Below are 13006 nucleotides of genomic sequence, written 5' to 3'. Positions count from 1 at the left end.
CACCCGTGCGCCGCCATTACTACAGAGCAGTAAGAAACAGAAACGAGCATTGGCATAGCTAATAGGTCTCGCTTTTGGGACCTTATAAGTAATTAGTTATGCAACTGTTGCATGGCTAAACAATTAGAAGGTCATAAAAGCGAGACCTATTGGCTATGCCAATGCTTGTTTTAATTGTTTGGGACTGCGCAACTAAAACACTATGCATGTTGTTTTTCACAACAAGTGAGGAAGATCATCGGAGGCTCACAATAAATAAAGATTTTGGTGTTTTGAGGCTAAAATAAGAAACTTTGTATGGTGGATGAGAAAAGAGGACACTGTTCACAAGACTGAGTGATAAAGGATAAAATTAAAGTAATTAAGAAAATGTCATCAGAGATTAGTAGTGGGATTCAACAAAAGGTGGGGTTAATGTTGATGTCAAAAGGTTGGGGCTTGGAAAATGAGCATAGTCTATTACCGAGTCGGGTGGAATCAAGTGTGGTGCAGCATGCATAGTTAGGACATGTGAAAGCTCAAAGTGTAGGTTATAGCAATCGAGCAAAACTGCAAAACATTACTTATATGGCTTGGAATGCGCACAGTTTTACAGCTGTCAGACAGAACTTGTAAATGATTTTAGCAGCAATCTACACTTCAAAAATAATCAATGCATTTTAAATATGCTCTCATTAACCACTGACCCACAGGCATCAGATTGGTGACAGCACTTTAAAAAAAAAAGTATAAAGAAGCCAGAGAGATTGAAACCCAAATTTTCGTCCAATGCCAAGTCACTCTGAATCCCCCTGGACACTCACCATCAAGGAATACATTGCTAAGAAACCAAGATCACTCATCTAAAGAAAATGAAACTGTTCATCACAGTAAGCAACTTCAGAACTGCTGTTCAAGCCTACATACTGTTGCCAATGGATAGTGGTAACCCCAAGATCCATGGTCTCCGAGAAGCCACACTGGTCCGAATTAAGGGCATCCTACACTGCACAATACACCTTTTCAAGAGCCTGAAGCAGGGCTAAACAGGCTTTTTATAGCACCTGGCATTTCTCCATTGGGCCTCAGCCCCTGGAGGCCAGTTTTGACAGGTCAGGACTGCGATTAATTGCAGAAGGCATGGGAAGGCTTTCAGGGACAGCGAGATTTTGTTTTGGGGGTGAGGGGGTGGTAAAAAGTAAAGAGAAGGATTGACTGAGAACAGAAGGATGGAAAGAGAATGACAGCACAAGACGAAGGTAGCAGGGCTGGTTTGAGCATTTTTGCCAGGGCGGATTTTGGTCTCACACTCTAGCCCTGGCCGAAGAAATATGACAAAAATCGCTCCCATCCTGATGAACTCTATTCTTCCTGCATCATCTTCAAAACCAGCTGCATTACAGCAAAGTCATCACAAGAGAAAACCTCATCTATCTAGCAGAAAAGCTCATCACTATGGTGACCCTCTGCACCCCTGCAACCAGGACACCATCAGGCTGGAGACTGAGTGCCAAAAAAAACCAAAAAGCAAACAAGGCAACCGGTCTTCTTAGTCTTTGTACACAGGATCTGGAACAACATCCCTGCATGAATCAGAATGCCCAACATTGTGCCAATTTGGTAAAGAGCTATAGAAGCACCTTTTTAAAGAAGGCTACATAATGACGAATTAACAGATTGCTGGATAATGTCCCGCTCTGAAGGGGCACCCCAAACCTTTTGCCTTCCTCCTCTTTTTCTGACCTCTTTTTTTTTTTTTTTTTTTTAAAACACTTTAACACATACCAAAACACAAAATTGCACCTTTCATCATTACATAATATTCCAATGCAGTACCATTATTAGCATAGTGTTCTTTCCAGACAAGCCACAAAAATCAGTATCCCTACACACCCCTCCTGTGTTAGCCACCCCCCGCCTCCCCCCGCCCTCCCATCCATCCCACAGCACGTCCCTCCCCAGGCCGCGAGAATGGCACGACTTCGGTTTCAGTCACTCAGCTCGGACTCTGAGTCCGCCACCGGGGGTTCACAGATATTGCCTCTAAACGTGTTCCATTTTCCCCAAATTCGTTGCCAGCGCCTGGGGCAGCCCCTGTTCGCACACACCACCCTCTTCTGACCTCTTTTTGTTGGCTTTAGGGCTCTGAACACTTTACCACTGCTGACCAAAGCTAAAGTTCACATACTTCTGCCCTAAACATGGTGCATAGGTGTATACCCAATTGACATAATTAGTTTACTTCTAAGACCCTTGAAAAGTGGTATACCATATACCCCTGGCCTGTAACCTAAATGCTACTAGTGGGCCTGCAGCACATATTGTGCCACCCACACACGTATCCTTTCACACCAGTCTCAGGCCTGACACTGCAAGGCCTATGTGTGCAGTTTACTGCCACTTCGACTTGGCATTTAAAACCACTTGCCAAGGCTTAAACTCCCCTTTTATTACACATATGTCACCCCTAAGGTAGGCCCTAGGTAGCCCAGAGCGCAGGGTGCTGTGCAACTAAAAGGTAGGAGATGTGATGAGGTTTTACATGTCCTGGAAGTGACAAAACGTTAAATTTGTTTTTCACTATTGTGAGGCCTACTCATCTCAAAGGCTAGCATTGGGAATTCCTTAAAACATGTTTAAAGCTGTAATTCGTGATTAAAAAGGAGTAGCTTAATCAGGTTTCATATTTTCGGACTGGTAATGATAAATCTTCTTAATTGGTAAAGTTGAATTTAACAATACTATTTTAGAAATGCCACTACTAAAAAGTGGACATTCCTCTGCTCTTACTGCTTTGTGTGCCTTGCATCCGGTCTCTAATACGCATCTGGGATGTGTAACAACTACACTTGTGCATTCCCTCTAATACAGCCACAAACACAGCAAGGGTGGGTGTGACAGAGAACTCATCTGCATTCATCTACATTCTGATAGCTCTTCCTAGGGAGGAAGAGGGAGGGAGAGCTGACACACCTGAATAGGCAGGGTCCTGTGTCCCACACAAAGGGCTAATTACCCCATGGCAGACAGGACTGGGTTCAAAGGGATACTTGTACACTTCAGAGAGCTGCTTTGAAGTAACCCTCACAGCAAAGTCACTTTGGAGTATAAGTACTGGGTATTTGACCCCATAAAAATCAAACACAACTGGACTTATAACTAAGCTCTGCCAGAAGATCTGCTGTGTTGCTTAAAGGGCACAACAGGGCTGCTCATCTGGAATGCCTTTTCTTCTGTTTGTTGCCCTGCTGCTCTCTGACGCTGCTGAGGGAGAGCTGGACTCTGCCTTCACTCGAAGAGATCTCCAAGGGCTTGCCCCCTGTTGCTTGAGACCCATGGATATCAAAGTATCAAACCCCATCTTCTGTACCTGGCTCACTGGAAGTGGTCCAGATACTTTCAACATGGATTTCAACGCATCCCCTGTCTGCATGTAGCAGAACTGGCACATTGACCTGGTTGCAGGAGTAAAAATCGGCGCATCGCCTCGGAACTAGCACTCTGCCTCCAGAGATTTACACATCAGATAGCTTGTTGACGCTGCTGCAGCTTGACAAGATAGACATTCCCCTCGACTGCTTTGCAGAATCCGGTGCATCACTCGACGCCTCTCGACTCCAGCACCTGACTTCAGAACTGACACATCGCCTTCACTGCTTGGAGAAGATCGATGCATTCTACAGTTTGAGACCAGAAAAGGTACTTTGCTCACTGGTGCCTTTAGCCGGCCAGCGCTCCATCACAGTCGGCCCGAACTTTGACTCTGTCTCAGTCTAGCACGACCTAAAGTAACCCTTTGAGCACTACTTGCTTCCAAATGATTTATTCGACATATTCCTTTAAAATTCAATATCTAATTTCGATAAATTGGATTTTTGACATTTTTGTCTTGTTTTCTTCAGAATATAATACTCAATTTTGTTCTAAACCTGTGTGTAGTTTTTTTGTGGTACAGTCATTGTGTTACTGTGCGAGAGCGTTGCATAAATACTTTACACATTGACTTTTAAATAAGCCTGACTGCTCTGTGCAAAGCTGCCAGAGGGTGAGCATAGGTTATCTTTTAGTGTGTATCTAGCTTACCATGACTAGATTGGTGTTTCCTACAAGGCCTGGGGGCATACCTCAGCCAACCCGAAATCCCACTTCTAACACAGTCCCTTTGCACTCTCATAACCCAATTATGCCTCCTATCACTTGCCGACTGTTATCTTTGCCTCTGACTTAATACAGCACTCCAGGGTCTTTTGGCTAGGTACATAAACAGAAAACTTTAAGCAATATATTAAATATAGCGGGATATGCAAAAAGTATTCGGTTTAGTGAAAGTATTTTTAAAGTACATGCAACATGACAACATTGCACATAACTTGTCTGACAAAAACATGTCAATTAAAACAGAAAATAACACTTTTAAGTTACTTTTTCAAGTAAAATGATAGTAATGAGGACTGAATGTAGAAACTGAGTCAATTAAAATATCTTCATGGCGTTCTGTTGTGGTTTCACCAAATGTTGGTCATGGGTAACATTTGTGCTCTTTTCCATTCAATCTCCTGTCCCAGGCAGCCTATGTGGCCAAACATACACCCTAAATGGAGCAGGACAGGGCCAGTGAGTAAAGCACTGGGTTTTCATTCAGAACATTTGTATAAGGCCACACTCGGTGCATATATAAAGCAGCTGATAATCAGACAATCATAATCCCCAAAGAACTCAATTATAAAATTTGAGTTCTTGACAGTGCTTTAAATGGTACTGAGTACCGGCACTTCTTTTTTTTACCCCCAAGAGTACCGGCACTTTTTCCTTACAAAGGAGAGTACCGGTACTCATTCAATCAGGTCGGCGTTCGTTTCAGGTACACTGGTACAGTGAGCATGCGTCACATTTTCGCACTAGTCTGTGACACATGCTCACATGATTGATGACTGTATGTGTGCCGTGGCGCAGCAGTGACGTGGCACAGCCAAGCAACGGTTACGTCTGACGTCACCCGCGCCAGGTAGTTGTTTGGCGCGAAGGATCGGAACTTCGGAAGCCGTTTAAAAAGGCCAGTTTAGGCTGGTTGTACTTTTCCCGTTTCAGTTTCCCAGCGGCAGAGCAGGACGGAAAGCAGAGCCACAGGATCAGCAGCAGCACAGAAGAGCAGAATCGTGAAGGGGATTGCCATCGCCAGGGAGGAACCCTCTCCATCAACTCCTCGGTATAGGTTAGTACCCTGCACGCTTTTTGTTTTGTTTCTGCCTGCACTCTGACTGCCTCACGAATAATATTTGACGACGCAGCCTCCACCTTTCCGAGGGCCCATGTTGGGCTGACAGAAGCTTGCCGTGCGGAAAGGGAATTTGAATCTTATTACCACAAGGGGCAAGAAATTAAAATACTCTTCAGTTAAAGGTGCACAGCGGTGCGGGATAAACCACTTCACCTGGGATTTTATTTGATGCTTTCATTTTGTATTTATTGAATGATCTTTGATTAATTTGATGATTTTAATATTTTTAAATCGTTTGATATGTAACCATATTTTTTATCATTGCAATGGCTTTTATTTACCGAACGAATAACTTGTTGACATTGCCGACACTAACCACGCCTCTCTGCGGCATCTCGTGGCCCTCTATGCCCACTTTTCCTCTCATGCTCAAAGTTTCTCTTGCAACCGATGTGCACAATCTGGCTTCTCTGCCTAAAATTCCTCCCCACAAGGTTCCACCTATAGCAAGTCATTAGTAGATACCAGCAGCCAGGTGTTATTGCCACTGTCCTGTCAGCACACGATTGCCAATTAGTCAATTCTCAATTAAAGTGCACCAGTTTAAAGCTAGCAGCCAAGGTCCACTTTGCCCTTTATTTTGAGAGGGAGAGTGCCTGCACTTCTCACGAGAGAGGTAAGCTCTAAGCCTCCGAGTCTTCCCTCTCTTTCTGTCTTGCTCCTCAGTTAGTGAAAACCGAGACATTTCTTTCGTTTATTTGCTCCCCTGTGAAATGGATCCAAAAAAGTAAAACATTTTTGCTGGAAACGTTGTCTTTTTCTGACACAAGTGCAGCCTCGGGGTGGAGAGAAATAAAACATTCCAAATGTGAAAAATAAATAACTAATTAAAGCAAGACAGAGTGGTTGCAAGGTGGCCAGATTGATTTATTTACACCTAAACACATTGGCGCCACTTTACAGTATTTGCCAGTAAAGGGATACTTTTGTTTTCTCCTCTCTCTCTTGAACAACATTGCTTACCTTGCCTGGAGGTACTGAAATACCTGCTTGATGGGTGAATTGGAAAACAAAATGTGTACAGCGACTGTGTGTTTACGAATGTGGTCTTTTTAAACCATATTGCCTATGTTTTGAAAGGATATAAGCAATGGGCACTAAAAGGGTTTGCTTTTTCTAGGATGTTAATTTTTTTTAGGCTGCCGGGGGGGGGGGGGGGGGGGGGGGCCTCCATGCGCTTTACAGGGGCCCCCCTCAAGTTTCGTTACACCAGTGCCTGAAACAAATTAGTGTGCTTTTGTAATGCAGGGGCAGCTGCAGCACTTCACCCCGGTGCCCGGCATTACATCTCTCTAAAGGGCCCATCAAGCCTGCGTTCCAGTAGAGGCAGGAACAAAACGAAAGGAATCTAATAAATTCCTTTCCTGCTGTTTCTGCCTCTGCTGCTGTGTTTCACTCCGGTCCTCACTGCTGGCCCGGCCCGGCTCCTCTCTCCATGGGCAGATCATCAGGAGGGTTTGTATGGGGCGACCACCCCTCAACCCAAGTATACTTCTTTATTTGGTCTGGTTTTATGGCGTTTATTCAGGCCAGGTGTTTGTACAATTAAAACGTTTGGGCAGCAGCGACTGGTATCTGGGCTAACAGGCCTTTAAAAAAATCACAGACGTGTAATTTGCCTTTTTGATGGCCCCTGGAGTGCACTACACTGTTTTGGTCTTCAGTATTTTGCCGTTTTTATAGTTGTTGTCCTTTATACAACTCTCCAATTTACACCAGAAGTGGTGTTTAGATTAGTACCCAACAAGCGTATTAGTGAATATCATGGGGTCTCACTTACATTTTTGTTAGCCTAGGATCACACAATTTGGGAAAGTGGGGAAGCCAGGATTAATCACAGGTTTTCTGGTTTCACATTGCGCAGTTGACCAGAAATCAGAAAATCTGGGATTAATCCGGGCTTCCCCACTTTTCCAAATTGTGTGATCCTACACAATTGTTTATACTTTCCCTCCTTTTACTTCATTACCACATATATGTTTTTAAATTCACATTTGAAAACCATCACTTTTTTCTTTCAGTTTAACTGCCTCGGGCTTTGTGAGACGTTGCGGACAGGGAGAGGTTGTCGGTGTCAGGTTGCTACAGATCCTAGTTCAGTCTACGTAGTGAAAATGAGTTTGCTGAAGTGGTTGCAAAAGGATAATGCCTCTCAAGGCACTAAAAGGAAGCAAATGGAGCCGGAGTATGCGGACGATATTGAATGTGCTGTATCTGATGGTGGTAATACTAATCATAATGTAGATGATTATATTACTGTGGACACTGCTATGCCTCAATCTAGTGAGAATTTGTCCTGTTTGTGTGACAAAACACAGCTTTTTACCACATCTGCTACGAAGGAGCTCAAAGAGGGGGACATACCGGACTGCTGAAATATTGAGCAAATGCAATATTTCTGTAAAGAATATAGCTGGCTAATTGTTGAAATTAAAAAATTAGGCTGCTCAACATGTAGATCGCTAACACTGGGTGCAAATAAAACCCAAGGCGTAAGATTTGCACACGGGTGGTCCGATTGCAACGTAACTCATTATGGAAATGAGAAATGTAAGCAGCAGATGTCCCTACGGAAAAAAATCAGAGAGCATACATTTTCAACAGCTCATGTCACTGCAGAAAAAATTGTACAAGAGTCCCTGAGACAGAGCATGGAAAATCATGCACATTTAATGCACATTGCAGAACAGGAAACAACATGCCGTGTATTTCGTACAGCATATAAAATAGGGAAACATGGGCGGCCATTTGTAGATATGTCACTTGATGTTGATGTGCAACAGCTGAATGGATTAAATATGGGCCGTGTTCTACACAGTAACAATTCATGTGCTGACATTTTAGACCATATAGCTTCAGGCATGAGGAAAAAACTGGTACAGGACATATTAGAAAAAAAAACGTAAAATATGCTTGTTAATTGACGAATCCACCACATTTAGTGGAAAATCTGTGCTTGTCCTTTGCTTACGTGCTGCGGTCGCAAATGATTCTGATGTGCGTACTTTTTTTTTTGACTTAATTGAACTTGATGGCACCACAGCTAATGATATTATCACTGCTGTGACTGAGTGTCTACACAAGCATGGCTTTCATGAGGACTTTCTTCGAGAGTGTTTGATCGCCTTTGCCTGTGATGGTGCATCAGTTATGCTTGGGAAGCAGGCTGGAGTTGCAACACAGCTTCAGATTCGCTATCCAGGATTATTTGGGTGGCACTGTAGCAATCATCGGTTGGAGCTAGCTGTGGGAGATGTTATGAAAGAAATTTCAGGCATAAATCACTTTCAGATTTTCTTTGACAAACTGTATTCTTTGTACCATGCTTCACCTAAAAATCAAAGGGAACTGAGGCAGTGTGCAAAGGAAATTGAGCAGCATTTTCTTGTAATTGGACGGATTCTTTCCATTCGCTGGGTTGCTTCCAGTGAAAGGAGCGTAAAGGCTGTTTGGCAGAGCTTTTCATCACTACACCAGCATTTCTCAAAAGCTGCTGCTGACCAAAAACGTGATGCCAGAGATAGAGCAAAATATACTGGCCTTAACAATATTCTGACCTCTTGCTCATTTGTAAAGAATGTTGGTGTCATGTTGGACGCTCTAGCAGAACTGAGTGACTTTTCACGCCAGCTTCAGCGCAATGATACAACTCTTCCTGATGCTGAAAAATTGCTAACAAGGGCAGTCAGGGTCTTTGAATCAATGGTTACCACCCCTGGTCCATACACTGAGGAAGCCATGGAAGCCTGCAGCAGCCTAAAATTCAGGGGTGTAGAACTGCATGAAAAGAGTAAATTTCCAATGATAAATGCAGGTCAATTCTACAGGAGCTTAGCTGAAAACCTAAAAACAAGATTTTCCACTACAAAATCGTCCCATGTCAGCACTAAAATGACAGACACTCCCAAAGCAGATAACTTGAAATTGTTTATGGAGCACATAAAATGGCTTTATCCTGAAAACTGGCCAGAAGGCAGCATGGATATACAATATGGTGACAAGGATGTGAGGCAGCTCTGTCAAATCTTGAGAGTAAATGTGGTCGATAGTATCAGGGGATTTAGAGAGTACAAGGAAGTCAAAGCTGTCTACATGCCTCTAGATTTTATGCCATTGATGAAAGCTGTTGAAACCATTGCTGTATCCACCAGTGAATGTGAAAGAAGCTTTAGCTCTATGAATGATCTGCTTACACCAAAGAGAAATTGCCTTTCCACAAATCGTCTGTCGTCTCTTCTGTTCTTGAAATGTGTAGGCCCACCTATTCAAAGGTTTGAACCACTACCATATGTTAAAAACATGGTTGCAACTAGGAAGGAGATCAGCTGATGAGACAGCTTGTCGTTCACGCAACCAGGGGGGAGAAAAGTCTCCTTTTGAAGCTATGTGGACGCTTTTTTGATGAATGACAAACACTGCTGATCTTTTTATAACCTTTAATGCCAATTTCCAAGCTTCCAAATGCAGTCCCGCAACATTTTCGTTTTCTTGTATTTATCCAGTACTTCAGCTCATATTTGCTGAATATGTCGGGCTTTAACTAAACTGTGTCCTGTTAAATTAATAAACTTTATTTTTTGCAACCTATCTTGGTGGACTGAATTCCAGACTGTACTTTCATTAGACCAATGCCTCTGATAAAGGAAAACCCGATGGCTACCTATTCAATAATCTGTCAACTAGTATTGGTCAGTAGAAAAATGGTCTACTTTTCTTCTATAATCTGGCCATGGTCGCTGAATCTGTGCATAATAAATGTGATTCATGTGCCATTTGTGCACCGGCAATTTCATATGCAATATTTGAAAGGGAATGGTAAAAGTATTGTAATACATGCAAGGGTATCAACAATATATTACAGATTGAAGCAGTTTGTCATTATTCGCACCCCAAAAAATTCTTGCGCCTTTTAAAGTGACATTAGCCCCGCCCATTGTCCCGCCCCTAGCCCCGCCTTCTTGCCACGCCCCCCATGTCACAGCTCAAATTGATGAGTACCTGCACTTTTTTTTCCCATTTAAAGCACTGGTTCTTGATATATGTAGTAGGCGTCATAAACCTACCCGCTTAGTGACAGGAGAACACCCACCTGTGAGAAAAAAAGATCCCTCTGCGGAGAAAGTGGTGAGGTGTTTGTCCAGTTACCTTCTCAATTCGATCAACCAACTCCTTGTCAATTTTACTGCTACCGAATCGAACTGAAAAAAATAAGGGCAGTTATGGGAATAATTATTCTCAAAGTGTTCACTCTTTGTCTGATATGATCATTGTGGTACAGTAAAACAACCAACTCGAGGGTGAAGTTTGACTTCAGGTTTATTCATAACAGCCTGCCTGAGAGGGATCCCCGCTTGCCAGTCAGGAAGCAACTGACTTCGCATTAGCACGGAACCCTCAGCTCAGGAATAAACAACTTCGCAATACTCAAACAATATGATAAAACAACGATAATGCAGTCCAACTGATGTCCTTGGTAGCAAGTACAACCATACAAAACAGTTGTAGTTCCTTTACAGCTTATTTTCTTATAATTATGGTCTGAACTTACTATGTTCACTTTCTATTTCCTGAAAGGAGAAATGTGCTATAGAAACGCATATGTCCTGTGATTATTACTTTGGTAGCATCTTCCTATGACGGCGAATAAAAATCCTTCATCAGGTTTTCAATTGTTACTCAAAGAAAAGAAGTCACTGCTTCAAAAGGTCAACTAAATGTACCATATTGAGGCGGATAATTTTGAAACGAGATGAAAGATGAAACATAGCCTTTCCTAAATTAGCATTTCCATCACCAAATTAGCACTGCTGCACAAAGCACATCAAGGGCTGAGAAAACGGGAAAGCAAGTATGAGCTATTGTGCAAGTTTTTAATAAAGATAATGGAATGTTTATGAATTTAAATACTTTTTGCAAGACATCCTACTGTCAGAAAGGCTTCCTGGTGTTTGAATGTACTAGAGAAAAATCCTTGCGTCGATTCTGGTACTCTCAGACCATCAAGCGGCCCTAGAATTTAGGTTCTTGCATCAGAGAGTTCCAGACAAAGAACTTGGATTATAGCAGATTTTTTGTTGTTAACTTTTTATTGAATAAAAGAAAACATGAAACAGCAGTACAGCAGTGTATTAAGGTCACGTTATGCATATAAACGTTGCAGACTGGGTGGCATACAAGCAGTGATATCGCAGGTCCCCATTTTAAGGCGTATTTGCGGTATCAGACCACGTCAGCAAGTTTCAGGCGGATTACAGCAGTTTTAAAAGCTGTGCAGCCAAATGCTTTTACAGGCCACGTGTCTTTCTTTACCCATGGATTGCAGGGAGAAGTGTTTTCGGACAATCACATTTTTAGCACACTTGAGCACACAAAACACACACACACACAAGAATGCATTATGGTTTCAAAAATGTTAAGGCTGCAAATAAAACAGATACCTATAAGTTTGTCGTAGTCTACACCTTTGGCGCTGCCAGTCTGCACTGTCCATGGATCCACAAAGTCATCCCCCTCATCTGTGACCGGGCCATTGGTACCAGATGGATCTAAGTCCACAGGTGGAGACCCAGGTTTGTAATCCTGACCAGTGGCCTTTTTATAATCCACTTTCAAGGCCAAAAGCTGCTTGACTGCTTCTTCAACGTCCTCCTGAACAAAGGGAAAAAAAACAGGCAAATCTTAAACCATGATGCCAGAAACAGAAGGGGTAAAACATTTTTTTTTTTTTTTTATTTTTTTAAACAATTTTGACCATTTTACTCCTAGGCACAACAGGAATCTGTTTGCAGGTTAAGTGCAGTCAACCTATTCTGCTAGTTACCTTCCTTTGGTTTTTCATGTGAAGATCATTCATAAATATGTTGCCTTTGTCTGTTATCTGTTTACCGAGCATTGTGCTCTTCCGTGAAAGAATAAGGTTCAGCGATCACATCCTTCCCTTCTCTTGAGAAGAGTGAATGTCAGGCTTCAGTGCACTGAAGCTTTGAGGGCCTTCTTGCGAGTAAGATTCCACAAGGCTATGAATTTTGGGTTGGAGGCGCGATTTAGTAACGTTGCTATGGCTGCCGGTACAGCCGAAGAGAGAACCTAGGTTTATCAATTGAAAAGTGGTTTGAGTAATTTATGCTCTTTTATGAGTTGAGGATTGTCTCAGAACAGTATGGGGGATTTGGTTCATTGTCGATGACTACTTTGGGTGTGACGACCTGATATTTTTCTCTTTAGCATTACCTTATGAAGCTTTTTAAACTCTTTTTTGGGCCTTCACCAAGGCACTCAGGACTTTGCAGTGCCTCGATGAGACATTTTTGTCATGGTCTCCCTTTCTTCATAGTTTACAGTAGCTGAGCGAGGATGGATTCTTTCACCTCCAACCTTCTTAAAGTGTATCTATCCTGAATCTCTTTCCTGCTGCAATTTAGAAGGGTTTGATTAATTTATTCACTTTTTTTTAACAAAGATGGAAGAATATCTGGTAGTCCGCTTGTGTTCTCCATTTCTTTATTCAACTCCTCGCCCCTTTCCAAGTTGTCCCCCTCCATTTTACTAGGTCACCTATCTTAACCGTCCTCTTCTGGTCAATGTTATTTGCCTTTATCTGGACTTTTGGAACTTTTTGAGGTGCCCCTGGACTGGAGTTTGAACCAGCTGAGATACCGACAATTAGGTGCGTATACGCACCTTTGCGCTCTTTGCCAAAGCTTCAGTGTTTCTGCTTAAGGTGTGAGCTTTGTAACAGCCAATAACACA

The 13006-nt window shown here is 42.6% G+C and overlaps 1 protein-coding gene across 3 annotated transcripts in view; it reads right to left on the bottom strand.

The window, feature by feature from the left end:
• WARS1 (tryptophanyl-tRNA synthetase 1) overlaps positions 1-13006 on the bottom strand; it is a 105432-nt gene that overhangs the window by 37217 nt on the left and 55209 nt on the right. For all 3 annotated transcript variants that reach the window (XM_085626358.1, XM_085626359.1, XM_085626360.1), the window contains 2 exons: positions 11695-11905; positions 10347-10455 (listed from right to left, as the gene is read on the bottom strand). In XM_085626358.1, coding sequence (XP_085482484.1) covers positions 10347-10455; positions 11695-11905 — 320 coding nt within the window. The remainder of the gene's footprint in view (positions 1-10346; positions 10456-11694; positions 11906-13006) is intronic.

The sequence above is a fragment of the Triturus cristatus genome, chromosome 9, assembly GCF_964204655.1.
Source record: "Triturus cristatus chromosome 9, aTriCri1.1, whole genome shotgun sequence".
NCBI classification, from domain to species: Eukaryota; Metazoa; Chordata; class Amphibia; order Caudata; family Salamandridae; genus Triturus; species Triturus cristatus.
Note: the sequence above shows the minus strand (reverse complement) of the source record. Positions and strands in the feature narration are given on the sequence as shown.